The sequence below is a fragment of the Lissotriton vulgaris genome, chromosome 3_1 (genome assembly GCF_964263255.1).
Source record: "Lissotriton vulgaris chromosome 3_1, aLisVul1.2, whole genome shotgun sequence".
NCBI classification, from domain to species: Eukaryota; Metazoa; Chordata; class Amphibia; order Caudata; family Salamandridae; genus Lissotriton; species Lissotriton vulgaris.
The window spans coordinates 539,322,989-539,338,276 of NC_141689.1; the positions used below are offsets into that span (position 1 = coordinate 539,322,989).

At 43.2% G+C, this 15,288-nt stretch overlaps 1 protein-coding gene across 2 annotated transcripts in view; it reads right to left on the reverse strand.

Moving 5' to 3' along the window:
* FCHO2 (FCH and mu domain containing endocytic adaptor 2) overlaps positions 1 to 15,288 on the reverse strand; it is a 1,161,485-nt gene that overhangs the window by 743,110 nt on the left and 403,087 nt on the right. For both annotated transcript variants that reach the window (XM_086960798.1, XM_086960797.1), the window contains exon 7: positions 7,004 to 7,102. In XM_086960798.1, coding sequence (XP_086816924.1) covers positions 7,004 to 7,102 — 99 coding nt within the window. The remainder of the gene's footprint in view (positions 1 to 7,003; positions 7,103 to 15,288) is intronic.

Here is a 15,288-nt window from a genome sequence, read left to right on the forward strand (position 1 = left end):
GATCTTTAGTATCATCAAAATACATACACCTTCTAGAAATAAGGAAGGCAGCTCCATGGCAGTTTTTCTTTAACATTTCTTTATTGATTTTAATACAGATTGCATTTGCAAACGTATCTATCAAGACAGAAGTTATTCAGAGTTTTACAGAATAAAACAGTAGCTTTTACACAGTAAAAAATAAAAGTAAGAATGAAACACACACTCATCCAACCCCCCAGCCCATTCCTCCCACTCCTGAACCAACAGTGCGCCTGCAATTACAAGGGCGGATATGATTTGTATTTGGTCGACATCATGTTTTGCTGCCATGACCCCTCTCCGCCATGTTTTTGCTCATGCTGTTTGTTCTCTATACAGTAAGAAAATCCAGGCAAATTTGAGTCTGCCAATAAAGCGCATATTTCCTAAAACACGGAACAGATAATCCCATCCCGATGTGTTGAAGGGTTTTTTCCATTTCTATTGATGCTACTGATGAACTTGGCATCTTTTCTGGAACACTGCCCACGATGTGGAGCAGCCTATAAATATTCGGGGAGGATCTTGCATACGGTACAAATGCATTTTTGTCTGGATGAACCTAGATGGGTCGAAATGTGTCCGTTATCATGGCTAGCAGAGCAACCAGTATTTTTTTGTTTTTTTATTCAGCAGTGATAGTGTCTGATTATAGTTTTATATTCAACACATCTCACTCTGGGATTAGGCCGTCCTTTGCAGCATGTTTGTACAGTGTGAATGCTTTTTCACAGAGCTAGATATAGTGGCAGTGGCGTATACATGTGTATTCCTGGGGGGGGGGATGGGGTGGGATGGAGATATGGTGGGGTGGGGGTTGTGAACCCAGACAATCTTAATGAGTCAAGCCACCTCAGAGTTTGATACTAAAGCCAGTGCTCACAAATGCTGGCTGTGTAAAGTTAGGTGTTAGGGACAGCAAAACACTCACGTATTTTATGGATATTTAAAGTAAGGGATTGTTTTTCACATGAAAAAATGTATTCCTTGTGAAGAAAGCAACATGTGGAGAAGGGAAGTAAAAAACATAAGTGCATTGTTACCTTTAACATAAACCTAGTCCATCAAATTTTTATACAACGCTTGCAGATGCACCCAGTGACTCGTTAAGTAAAACATGCTGTACAAATTTCTACAGAAAAAAACGCAAAACGGACTACTTTGTTTCATTATGGTGGGGTGGGCAAATCCTTACCAAGTGCATTAATATTTGGATTTGGAGTGGTGCACTACCCGGGCGTCAGTTCAATAAGTATGGTCACTTGTAGAGTTGTATCAAAAATCAATTCTTTTTTTTCAAAGTCATCCGACAAAACAAGGTTCCAGCCAACGCATTTCGTTCATTAAAGAATGAACTTCTTCAGGGCGATCGTAATTCGGTGGGACGTCGAGTAGAAAGGTTCATCCTACAGCCGTGTCCCGCGATGCACTTGGTGCGGGTCAGCTCCGTTGCCCCCATCTTAGTTGATACAACCAAGCGTCAGTTCTGCAGGTTGCCAGTAGTCGCAGAACGAGTGTGGCCTCCTTGATAAGGGCCAAGATCCGTGTTTCTGAGAAAGCAGAACACCTGGGTGTGTCCCGATCCGGTCAGAGGCAGGTGCAGGAGTTGTATGTGCACACCAACCCGAACTATCTTTGGATTTAGCATTTACTAGCCATCCAAAAACATTTTTAAACACTAATTTCTGGAAAACTACTGAAAGGCTTTATAGCAATCCAACGTCCTAATTTCATGCCAAATTTAATGGAATGGCAAATGTCACTTTTTAAACACCCCTCCTTTCTTTACCACAAACCTCGTCCACCCCTCCCCGAAGGATCTGTATGAAAGGTGCCATGTCGAACCCGAAGCGGATGATATTGTGCATCTTTAAACTGTACTAAAGTTTTGTTTTTTTTACATTTATGTATGTGCGTAAAATATTTTTCATACACAAGGACAATTACAGAGCGAACTATCGCAAAACCATGGCTCGTAATTCACTGCTTTGTTTTGATAGCCAGCGTCCTAAATCGCTCCGGGAGAACCTGCCCTACGGGCAATTCCTACGTGTGCGGAAAAATTGCTCCACTATGGAGAAATATGAAGAACACTCAAACATTCTGAAACATCAGTTCGAAGAAAAGAAATACCCAAAAGGTCTGGTCAGAAAAGCTAAAAAACGTGCCCAGAGTAACAACAGGGAAGCACTCATTGAGGTAACAACACATAAACCCCCTCTGGGCCGCTTGACATTTGTACATACCTTCAGTGCACTTACAAACAACATTCAGAAGAGCGTCAGGAAACACTGGCACATTCTGAATAGTTGTACAGATAAGATACCTCTACCATTGTTTGCTCTAAAGAGAAGCACTAACTTAAAAGACAGACTTGTATATACTAGACCATTGAGTTCGAGACAAGATCCAGATACAACTCTATGGAACCTGCCTAAAGTTCAAGGTCATTTCCCTTGTGGATCTTGTGCGGTATGTGCCCAAACTAAGCAGTCCAAATCTGTTGACATAGAAGGTAGGAAACCCTGGGAGCAGAGGTTTTTCAGTAATTGCAACAGTGACAACCTGGTCTACTTAATTACATGCCTGTGTGACAACAAATATGTAGGCATGACCACGAGAAAAGTAAAGCTCCGGATGATGGAGCACAAGAGAACCTTCAGGTGTAAGAAAACAGTGACCAAACTTACTAGACACTTTTTTGAAAAAAGTCACAAACCAGATGAGTTTGAATGGACCGTATTAGCGAAACCTTTGATTCCATCGCATTGCAAGAATGTTGCGAGTCTGTTATTCCAACGTGAACAAAGATGGGTCTTTAAACTAGCAAGTGACGTACTGAGATTGAACGATGCCATTCCATGGACTGCACTTTCAAATAAATGAAATATCACCCACTATTGAAATAACTCATATACAACATAATATAAACCTGGATAACGTATCATGACTGACACAGTGGACTCTCTGTCGAGAGTAGCCCAATGATATATGGTCTGTGCGGACAATAACAATAGGATTCTAACACTATCCAAGATATTGATATTATTGGAACAATATACAGAATGGTGTCTGCACAAAATATCCAGAGTGCTTAACTCTTTATCTAAACAGTTGGTTGCTTACTGATTATATATTTGAAATAAGCATATGTGGATGGAGGCATCTTACACTGTTATAGTTGTCAATATCCTATATATTTGAATAACAATGTGCGTAAATATATATGACTACCAATTGAGAATACTATACACAACAGTAACAACTAAATTAGTTTGCAATACTGTAGTTATCGAAAGATGGGTACACGAGGCGACACAAGCAAGTGCCTATTACTCAAAAAATGTTGACATGGAGCACTAAACCATTCTACAAGTAGGGGCCTCAATGAGAAAAAATGGTTGGAATCCAATGAATAATTTTTCATCTTCATTGTGAGTCTCCACAAAGAAATTGTGATTGATTTATACATACATCCCCAACATTGAATACACGAGAGGAGAATGGCTGATTTGAGATTCCAGAAACGTTTTTTTAAAGCAAACATGATCAAGCGATTCTTTTTGTCTATATAACTTTATTCGTACTAGCATAAACTACAACTCCCATCGGGATAACAACACCCGAGTAGTTCTGACGAGGACGTCATCGGGACGCGGCCGACCCACGTCAACGAGACGCATTGTCAATCTTTATGATAAAAATGGCGGCTCGCTGTCCGTTCGATACCTCCACTCCAGCCAAGTACCCATTTGGGAGGTACCGACGGACAGGTAGTCATTAGACATTCGCTTTTCTTTGCTAGCGATTTTTTGCTTATTAGCTTGATCCCCGCAAGGTTGTGATATTCTTTTATGTTTGCTGGGACGCAGGGGTTTGTGATGGCTATGTGGAACGCGAAATGAGCTCACCCTCACTACAACAAGCACTTTAGCAGTAGACCGTTTGCTAAGAACAGCCTTTTCGATATAAAATCGAGCCAAGGTTCCCTGCCTTTAACTACTTAGTCACCGGCACTCGGAACGAGTGTATCCACAAAGAGAAGGGGGCGGGTCAAATTTCTCCACCTACAGTCTCCGGTGGTTATTTTGTTTTTTTTGATTTTCGATCTTCTAATAAGCAGTAAAATACATAATTTAAAAGTTTATCGTTCGTGCAAACATTTGTCTAGAAGCAGAATATAAAGATCATGAGAATGTATGAACCATCAACGATTCAGAATTTATATTTATATAGACACATTTGAATAGCGGTTTCCATATGTATGGACCTTCAGCTAATACCAGACAATACATGCATGGAATGACAATAACATACTTAACAACCCTTAGTGATGGTTACTTCAAGTTCCTTTATATTTGGGATAGGATAACAATTACTTACTGATGGACTTCATTAGTAGATGCAAGGTACACATAAGCTCAATCTTCATCTTACTTGTGATGGTAGCGAGTTTTTCAACGGCAGACTCTATTTTGCTGTGGTTATTTTAAATGTTGTTTGATGATCAGAGGATAGTGCCCAGGGCCTCCAAATTATTTACTACAATTGGGTCTGCAGCACTCATTGTGGTACCCGCCTAAGCACCACTTTAAAACATGTCTCAGGCTTGCCATTACAGCCTGAGTGTGCAGTTTTAAACTGCCATTTCGACCTGTCAAAATAAGAATCTATTACAAATTTAAAAGATTTAACTAAATGCCTCTCGAAAATGCCATTTCAAGAGGCATTTAGTTCAATCTAAATGCGTTTAGTGTTGGATGTATTAAAGATTAATTTGTTATTTCTAACACTGTGATATTCTTGCTGAAATAACAAGTTTAGTCTATAAAATTGGACACTTTTCACAAATATTTTTGTGTTTTTCACAGATGATGCAAGGTTTAAATGTTTTCTGAATTTGATTCATGTTTGTATTCATTTAGTGATTTTGTCGTTTGTTGTAACTTGTTGCAAATAATTCTTATTTTGACGTGTGTTCAATTTGGTTTTTGACTGTGAATTGTGTTATTTATATGTGATGGTTTCTGTGTCAATTTGAGAAATATGTGTTTCTTTTTCAGTCTTTTGAAAAAATTGTTTTTGATCATCAGTTTAAAGACTACTTAATAAAAATTCTATTCGGACAGATAAAAGTCTGCCCGTTACTCCATAAATAGTAGAAGTGTTGGCTAGTACGGAGCCAGGTGTTCGTGTTTTTGACTTTTAGAACGTTGGCATTTTCCTGCCTTAGCCATTTAGTTCCTGTAGCCTTTTCCTAGGTCACATAACTGGGTGTAACTGACAGTTGGGCTGTGTGTATTCCTCCCAGACATCCACACAAAACAGGGAGTTTAGGTGTGCTCAGAAGGGCTATCACAGGCAGAATGGGAGGGTAGAGTTGGACCCAGCCCTACTTACACTTGAATAGGTTATGTCCTGCCTCCGCACAAAGGTCTGCATACCCCCTGTAGTTAGTCTGGACCCAGGGCAGGGAAAGCAGAAAGCCTAAGGACTTCAAAAGGAATTTCTAGAAGCTTTTCCCACCTTCCAGAGGAAGGGCACCCGGAATAAATACTAGGCCTCAGACACTGAAGTACTGCCAACCAGCTGGACTACTGCCTTGCTGGACTGCTACCTTGCTGTGCTGACCTGCTGTCTGCTGTCCTCTTCAGGTGTGCTTAGTTCAGCGGACCTAACAGGGTCTTTGTAGCTGGCCTGTGCTCTATCATGGTCGAACAGAACTTGTGAGACTACCTCGGTCCCACACAACCAGATATCCACAGCTGTCACTTTGTACTTTTTAGTGCTAATTTTACTAAAAACATTAAAACTTGCATATCTACGGTTCTACTCACTGTACTTTCTGTTACTACTTGTTTTATTTATTATAAATTACTATTTTTTCTATAAATCTGTTGTGGGATCCTTTTATGGTGTGTTTCTACTCTTACTTTTTGAGGTGTTGCATAAATGCTTTACACATTGCCACATAGTTATGTCTGACTGCTCTGAGCCAAGCTACCAGACGGATGAGCTGAGGTTAATTTAGGGTTTACTTGTGATTTCACCTTGAAAAGATTTGTGGTTGCTGCTTGTGAAGGTTTTCATCCCCTTCAACCTGCAACCCAATTAATTTCTTACAGCATCCAAATAGTCAAGGAGATAGTGGTCTGACCAGAGAACATGTTGCCCTTGCTGGACAACCTTTGCAGGGCACCCTTCACTGGGATACTCTTTTACCTTAATACTAGTAGGAGGATTGCGTGATTAAGAGATTATCCCTACCTACAGGGCTACACATTCTACAAAACTAACATTAATGACCACCCCACCTGTCCTTAAGAGCATTACCGATCTGATGAGATGCATTCTCTGGCAAAACAGGGTCCAAAGGGTGGCAATGGAAAAGTGCTATAAGTCCACCTAAGACGGAGGACTGCGCATTTCAGATTTTATCTCATATTACTGAGCCACTATGAGAACCTACTAAGAATGAGTGCACTGAAGTTATTCGTCAACCACATATTGTGATGCAATTGTTTATTTGCAGTTGTGAGCAACCATAAATAATAATGAAATAATTATATTATCAACATTTTTGTTGCAGATACATTTTAGGGGAGTACATTAACATGACAACTATATTTTCACAAGTAGAATGACTTACCATGTGGTCGCTATTGCAAATTACTGCATCTTGGTAATATTAAAAAAAAAAGGTAGCCTCAGTGCAATATTTTGATGAAAATCATTCTACTGCAACTTCAAACAGCACATCTCTCTTTTTGAGTGAAATAATTTATCTTGAAATTTTCATATTTTATTTAATGTCTTTTGAAAGAGCAAAACAAAAATCTATTATGTGCCACAGGATTTCAGTGAAGTTAATCCGATTGCCAAAACACTTATGATCTGCTCAACATTTCAAATTTGTATAAACATCCTGGCATGCAGTCAATTTGTCTTGGCACACACTGCACAACTGTAAAAAAAAACTCACCTGCCCTATTTGTAAGTGGATTTCAGTGACGGATCGAGAGAAAGACTCAATAATGTCTTTAACACGCACTAGATGTGTTTCTTCAATGTCTTGAAATTTCTATGAAAGATGGAAACAATACATGTTGAAAGGTTTACTGGCATAGACCATTATTTTTATCTGAGTTAAGTGTTTCACAAAGACCCTGCATATAACCAACTAATTGCGAATTACTAATGGCATTGGACCACTTTTGTCAATATACATTGTAAATCTAAAAACACAAATTCGTGTTGCTCTGAGATGATTAAAGCCAGCCACCTATGCTCAAAAATATTGCAATCTTTGAATAAAAAACGTAAAAGCTTATAAGGTGCATGAAAGACACATTTACTATCCAAAAATATGTTGCCATTACTTATCAATATTCTTTGATAATAATGGGGTTAGACATCCTTCTCATAGACCCTACTTAATGAATCCATCAACTTAAATGGTGGCAACCTGCTCCCATGACTCCATGACCTCTCTCTACCATGGTCATGACATTCAAGCAATTCTGTGTTCAGGTGCAACCAGCGAAAGTTGAATGGATAATCTTTGTGAAGCCATCTGCTTCTTTAACGCTAATATGCCAGGAACATACATTTTCAGAGCTGGGGAGTGTAGCCCAATCTTCCAATGCCATGTTCATTCATTATCTTTTGCCCATATATATTAGCTGATCTACTAATTTCTTTCCAGAAAGTAGGAGTAAAAAATCCTGGATTGCTGTAGTGACCATAAATAGTATAACAAAAGCAGGTTTCTCCTTCTGAGACAAATGACGAAAGTCTTGGATTGTATTATTGTGTCTCCTTTGAGGAGGTTTTCTCTTTCCAGATAGATCTTAGGTCCTATTTGATAATCATTTTGGGACCTGTACGAGATGTCAGATGTTTTCAGATCTTAAGCCACACTAACAGTCGAGAATTTAATGCACTTGAAATCATACTATAGTTACTGGCAATGATTCCCTGACTGTTGTCCAATAAGCGATTTTAGACTTTGCCATGTGATCTATGAGGATTTGTGTTTTTGGTAGAGGGTGTGTGTTTGATATAACAGTCATGATCTCACTCTTGAGTACCAATTTAAGAGATTGGGGAATCAGTTGAGGGAAGAGAGAACCTGCTTCAAATAACACTTATAAAGCCCCAAGGCCTAAGGGGAGACCCCTAGAGACTCACAGGGCGGCAGGAAGAGCCTCCTCTCAGGTCATAGACAGCAGATCCAGTCCTCTTCTCTTCTCTTCTTGGACAGATCCAGAAGTGACCTGATGAGAGGTTCTGGAGTTGCTTCTTTTATATCCAGTACTAGTCTGTGGTGGAGGGCAACCGCTTTGTCCACCTCTAAACCAGTTCTGATTAGTTCTTCTCTTCCCTCTGGGTTTGACTAGCATGGTTAGTGAAACAAAGGCAGCGCAAGGACCTGGTGTCAGTTTCTCCTGTCACGTTCTCCTGTGTGGGTCAGGGGAGACCCATTTGAAGTGTAATCAGAGAATGGACATAGCTCCACCCCAGCCATCTTGGCAGGAAGATCCACACCTTACAACACCCAAGCCCTTTGTCCACTGTCAGGAAGAAATAAACTAATGTAGCACGTTACATTGCATGCGTTTACCACGTTGTAAGTAATAACGCGGTTGTTACAACGACCACGTTGTTACCACCGGTGGCATTAAATCGCAAGTCGTCTCAACGACTTGCACTAGGTGGCGCGCTGGATATAGGAATAGTATTAATTACTATTCCTACTCCAGTTAGCGCAGCAGCAGGGAAGGTGTGATTTAAAATCAAGACGTTCCCTTGTGTTAAACGCCACCTAGCGCAAGTCGTTGAAACATCTTGCGATGTAAAGGAACCCATGGTAACAACGCGGTCGTTCTAACGACTGCGTTGTTGTATACCTGCTTGATATTGACAGCATTGTAAATGTTGTTTCCCAAAATAAACATCTCACACCAGGGAGCCAGCAGGGGTCAGGTAACAACAGATGAACACTGGAAATACGGCAGTTTAAGGTTTCGGCAGGAAAATGACTGCTTTTTAAAAGTGTAATTTCCAAAATAGTACATTCAAACGTGAGTGTACCATGAAGTTAGATTATAAATTACTACGGAAAGGAACCTTTTGAAATATTTTTCTAGCTGCTCCCAAACTGAATGTAGCTCTTATCAAATGTAATAGGGTAAAGCTGTGTTAGTCCATGGGAAGCCAGCCTTGCACAGTGAAAAACAACTGTGCAGAAGTATCACTGATAAGACTTTTAATATATAAATGATGTGTCTTTTAAATTCAATGCACCCATGAGCTTTTCGGGCCTACCGTAGAGGTGACTTCTAAGTACTAATAATAATTAATTAGGCCTGGCAAAAGGCTTATCTTACCATGTCGAAATAGCAGTTTTACCTTGCACTACAGCTTGCAATTTCAGGCCTGAGACATGTTTTACAGTGCTACTGTAATGGGTAGCACAATGAGTGGTGCAGCTGCTTCTAGCATTTAATTTACCGGCCCTAGGTACATGTAAAATCATCTACTAGGGTCCCTCCAAGCAAATTAAATATGTCAATTAGGTGCATGTCAATTTACCCATGTTCAGCAAAAGGAAGGCAAAAATCTGAGTTGACCCTGCAGAAAGAGCAAATCTCCAAAGACACGTACTATAAAGCCCAGATTAGCAGTGATAGGGTTTTTACAATCCTTGAACAGGACCATAACCTTTGCAGTTTAGGCTTCCCCAGCCCATTCAATCTTTCCTTAACATGAGGTGGAGACCCTAGTTCATAAAGAGCAACATACATATCCTTTTTGGGCTACATTCGGAGAATCAATAGAAACAATTTTCATATATGTCTTTGTTTTGGACTGCCCATTACCTAACCCTTATGATTGGAGGAGGGGTAGTTTGTGTTTAGAGACTTTCTTTCAATTCGTACATGGGTGTTGTCAGGCTCAACATTTTATTTTAGTTCAGAAGCAAGGGCCCTATTTAGGAGTTTAGCAGACGGGTACTCTGTCGCCATGGTGATGGACTACCTTGACCCCAAGGTACTCCGTCTTCCCAAACATTCCTTTATCAGCCAGAGGGAGTACAAGATGTTAGAGGGAATCCATCTGAGTGTCCATCCAATTTACCGTGGGCAGTCGGGAGCTTTTGTTACAGCCCATCACCGCCAGCGATATCTTGTCGTTGTAGGCCGGATAAAATAAAATAAACATTGGCAAAGCAATTGGTTTCACCCATTTGAGAGCTTTTGGCTTAGACAATGTGTTTTAGCCATATTGTACACCACTATCGCTGCTGTTCAGCATGGCTAGAAGTTAGTGGTGCGGAGTGAAGTGAGGTAGGTTGGAGAGAGGTAGGTTGGAGAGAGGTGGGTTGGAGTGGGGTGGAGTTGGTTTTGGTGGGGTGGCGGTTGAGTGGGGTTGGGTAGAATGGGGTAAACTGGAGTGGAGTAGGATAAAGTGGAGTGGGGTATACAGGAGTGGAGTGATGAAGATTAGATTGGAGTAGAGTACATTGGAGTGGGGTAGAGTGGAGTGGAGTAGATTGGGGTGGAGTGGGGTAGATTGTAGTGAGTGGAGTGGATTGGAGTTTGTAGAGTGGGGCAGATGGGGTAGATTGAGTTGGGTAGATTGGAGTAGAGTGGGTTGAAGTGGAGTGGGGTAGATTGTGGTGGGGTGGAGAGGAGCGGGATAGAATGTAGTGGGGTTGATTGGGATACTTTGGAGTTGGAAGATTCGGGTATAGTGGGGTAGATTGGAGTGGTGTAGAGTGGGGCTAGATTGCGATGGGGTGGGGTGGGGTGAGGTAGATTGGAGTGGTTAGACTGGGGCACGTGGGGTGGAGTAGGGTAGATTGGAGTGCGGTAGATTTGCATACAGTGGGGTAGATTGGGTTAGACTGGAGAAAAGGGAGATTGGGGTAGATTGGAGTGGGGTAGACCGGGGTAGTGTGAGTTGGGGTGAATTAGGGTAGTTTGTGGTATATTGAGCGGGGTAGACTAGAGTGGAGGGGGTAGATCGGGCAGAGTGAATGTAGTGGTGTAGACTGGGCTAGAGTGGAGTGGGGTAAATTGGAGTAGTGTAGACTGGGGAAGTTCGGAGTGGGGTAGAATGGGGCAGAGTGGGGTAGGCTGATGTGGTGCAGGGTGGGTTGGATTGGTGCAGATTGAGGATGAGCGGAGTGAGGTAGAGTGGAGTAGATTGGGATGAGTTGGGTAAACTGGGGAAGTTTGGAGTGGGGTGAATTAAGGTACTTTGGGGTATATTGAGGTGGAGTGGGGTAGATTAAGGTAGTGTGGAATGGAGTGGGGCAGAGTGAAACGGAGTGAGGTGGGGTGGAATGGAGTGGGGTAGATTGTAGTAGAGTGAGGTACATTTGAGTGAGGGAGTACATTGGAATGGGGTATAAAGAGGTATATTGGGGTGGATTAGGGCAGGTTGGCGAGTAGTGGCTTGGGTTGGAATGAGGTAGGTTGGAGTGGAGTAGATTGGGGATTGGTGGGGTGGAATGGGGTAGACTGAAATGGTGCGGATTGGGATAGAGTGGACTGAAGTAAATCAGCATGGAGAGGGTGAAAGGAGAGTGGAGTGGCATAGATTGGGGTGGAGTGGGGTAGATTGGAGTGGGTTAGATTGAGGTATAGGGGAGTGAACTAGATAAGTAAACCGGGGTGGATTGGATTAGCCTGGGGTAGAGTGGAGTGGGGTGGATTGGGGTCGAGTGGAGTGAAGTAGATCAGCATGGAATGGAGGAGAGTGGAGTGGGGTAGATTTGGATAGGGTGGGGTAGATTAATGTGGGGTAGATTAGGGTATATTGGACTAAATTCAGGTAGAGTCTAGCAGATTGGAGTGGCATCAGGTAGAGTGGAATACAGTAGGGCACTAGGGGTATAGAGTGGAGAGGGGTAGATTGGAGTGGAGTATATTGGAGTGGAATGGGGTGGACTGGAGTAGGGGAAATTGGGGTGGGATAAATTGGGGAGCACAGGGTAGACTGGGATGCAGTGGTGTGGCAAGAATGAAATGGAGAGGACTCCGGTAGATTGGATTGGAGTGGGGTAGATTAGGGTGGAGTGGAGTAGATTGGAGTGGGAGTGTGGGAAAGATTTCAGTGAAGTCGGGTTGATTTGAGTAGGGCACCATGGAGTAGATAGGGCTGGGGTAGATTGAGTGGCATTGACTGGAATGGAGTGGGGTAGATTGGGATGGAATGGGGCAGATTGGAGCGGGGTAAATAGGGCATATCGGAGTGGGGTAGACTGGTGTGGGGTAGAGTGCAGTGTGGTGAGCTAGACTGAGTGGAGTAGATTGGGGTGAAGTGGGGTGTACTGGGGAAGAATGGGGTGAAGTGGGGTAAACTAGAGTGGGGTAGAGTAGATTAGAGTGGGGTATATTGGAGTGGTATTAATTTCATTGGGGTAGATTGGAGTGGGATAGAATGGGGTAGAGTGAGTTGGTGTGAGGTGGATTGGATTGGGGTAGAATGGGATGTTGTGAGGTAGATTACGATGGAGGAGTGGCGTGTATTGGAATGTTGTAGATTGGGGTAGAAATGAGTGATTGAAATTGGAGAGGAGTAGACCGGTGCAGAGTGGAGGGGGGTAAATTGGGCTAGAGTGGGGTAGATTGGGGTAGAGTGGAGTGGTGTAGAGTGGAGTAGGGTAGAATGGAGTGGGGTTGATTGAAGTGTAGTGTGGTGAAGTGGGGTAGATTGAAGCGGAGTGGGATTGAATGGAATAAAGTGGGGTAGACTGGGTTAAAATGGAGTGGAGCAGATTGGAGTGTGGTACACTGAAATGGGAGAGATTGGCGTGGGTGGAGTGAGGTAGACTGGGGTAGAGTGGAGTGTGGTGGAGTGGAGAGTAGATTGTTGTGTAGTGTGGTGAAGTGGGGTAGATTGGAGTGGGATAGACTGGAATAGAGTGGGGTAGACTGGGATAAAATGGAGTGAAGTAAATTGGGGTGGACTGGAATGGAGCGGATTACACTGGAATGGGGGAGACTGGTGGGTGGAGTGAGGAAGATTGGGGTAGAGTGGAGTGTGGTGGAGTAGAGAGTAGGGTGGAGTGGGGTAGGATAGACAGATAGATTGGGGTAGATTGGAGTGGAGTAGAGTGGAGTGGAGTGGGATGGAGTGGGGATATGGGGTGAATTGAGGTAGACTGTGGTGAAGTGGGGCAGAGTGGAGTTGAGTAGATTGGAGTATACTGGGTAGATTATAGATTATAGTGAATTGGGGTAGACTGGAATGGCGTTGAATAGGATAGATTGGGGTAGAGTGGAGTGGGGTATACTGCAGTGGAGTGGGATAGATTCAAATGGAGTAGGGGAGATAAGGGAAGATTGGAGTGGGTTAGATTGGAGTTGAGTGGAGCAAATTGTGGTGCAGTGGACTAAAATGTAGTGGAGTGGTGTAGATTATAGTAGAGTGGAGTGGGTTAGATTGGGGTAGACTTAAGTGGGTTTGTGTGAAGTGAAGAGGGGTAGACTAGAAAGGAATGGGGTGCATTGGATTGGAGTAGAGTAGATTTGGGTAGAGTTGAGTGGTGTAGATTGGGGTGGAGTGGAGTGAGGTAGACGGGGGTGGAGTGAAGTGGGGTAGACTGGGCTGCACTGGATTGGGTTAACCTGAAGTACAGTGGGGTTGAGTGGAGTGTGGTAGACTGGAGTTGAGTGTGATAGAGTGTAGAGGGTAGATTGGGGTTTAATGGAGTGAAGTGAAGTAGAGTGGAGTGGAATGGCTTAAACTGGAGTGGAGTGGGGTGCATTGGAGTGAAGTGGAGAGGGGCAGAGTGGAGTTGAGTGGAGTAGATTGATGAGGAGTCAAGTATATTGGGGTGGCGTGGAGTGAAGTAGATTGGGATGCAGTGGAGTAGGGTAGATTGATGTGTGGAGTGTAGCTGTGTCCATTAGGCCACATCTCTTGCATCAACTTAATTTGAACTTAGTGTGCCTGAAAGCGCTTTTGGTGAAATACATTTGAGATAGAGGACACAGGCTTTAAGGAGAAAAGGATTACATGCAGCACCATTCAAAATTTAAAAAGCTACATACTTTGTGTTTGAAAAGGAAGAGATGTATGCAAAATGTTTATGTTGCTTAGTGGCAGCCTGGCCTGAAGCATGACAAGACTACTTGTCTGGAAAGATTATGGGAGTCCGTTTTTAGATAAGTGTATGCTTTAAAGAGACATACTTGGCGCAGAGAATAGACAGCCTACAAACATATGAGCTCACACGAACCCCTTTAAAATTCTGTGACATTTGTTTAATGCTATAAAGGGAAGCACCAAACTATAAAACAAAGTCACAAACTGTGTAAAAGCCTTGGGATGTAGAAGCCTGCACCACCAAACTCTCTGGGGTGCAGGAACTTTGGGTCGCCTAGAGCTGGGCGATGGCGGCGGGCAATCGTCCTATTCAAAGGAGCCCTGCTAGGTTTGGACCAAATTCCTAGAAGGAAGTCCGTAAGTGCCTCATTAAAGGTCAACAGAGATTCGGAAGTGGAAGCCCCAGGTTGAAGCACCTCTGTCAGGAGATTAGTCCGGACTTGCACGGAGGGCAGCTTCAGTCCGAAGACCTCAGCTGCCCTCTTAACCACCATGATTCAGAAAAGGGGGTGGTGATGAACAGAGTGTCTGAATTAAGCAGACCACTCTTACCCAGTCCCAAGATCAGGGCTTGATCCATCACCGTTTTTTAGCTCACTGCACCATCCCAGCTCAGAACTTGGCTATATGCAAATTAGTCTGACCCTGGCCCAGTGCATCATGGGAACAGGGCAGACCAAACTACCAAGCCAATTCTTATACTGGGAAGGAAACAAGCTACCGGGGACCGGTTTCTGGCATTTCAGCCGTCTTCGGCCCGGCTTGCTTGAATCCTGATGGTGCAATGAGCTAGGGACTCACATCTGAGTATACCCTTCCACGCTTATGGTGGACAAAAATGATTCAGAAAAGGGGGTGGTGATGATCAGAGTGTCTGAATTAAGCAGACCACTCTTACCCAGTCCCAAGATCAGGGCTTGATCCATCACCGTATTTTAGCTCACTGCACCATCCCAGCTCAGAACTTGGCTATATGCAAATTAGTCTGACCCTGGCCCAGTGCATCATGGGAACAGGGCAGACCAAACTACCAAGCCAATTCTTATACTGGGAAGGAAACAAGCTACCGGGGACCGGTTTCTGGCATTTCAGCCGTCTTCGTCTTCAAGCAAGCTGGGCCGAAGACGGCTGAAATGCCAGAAACCG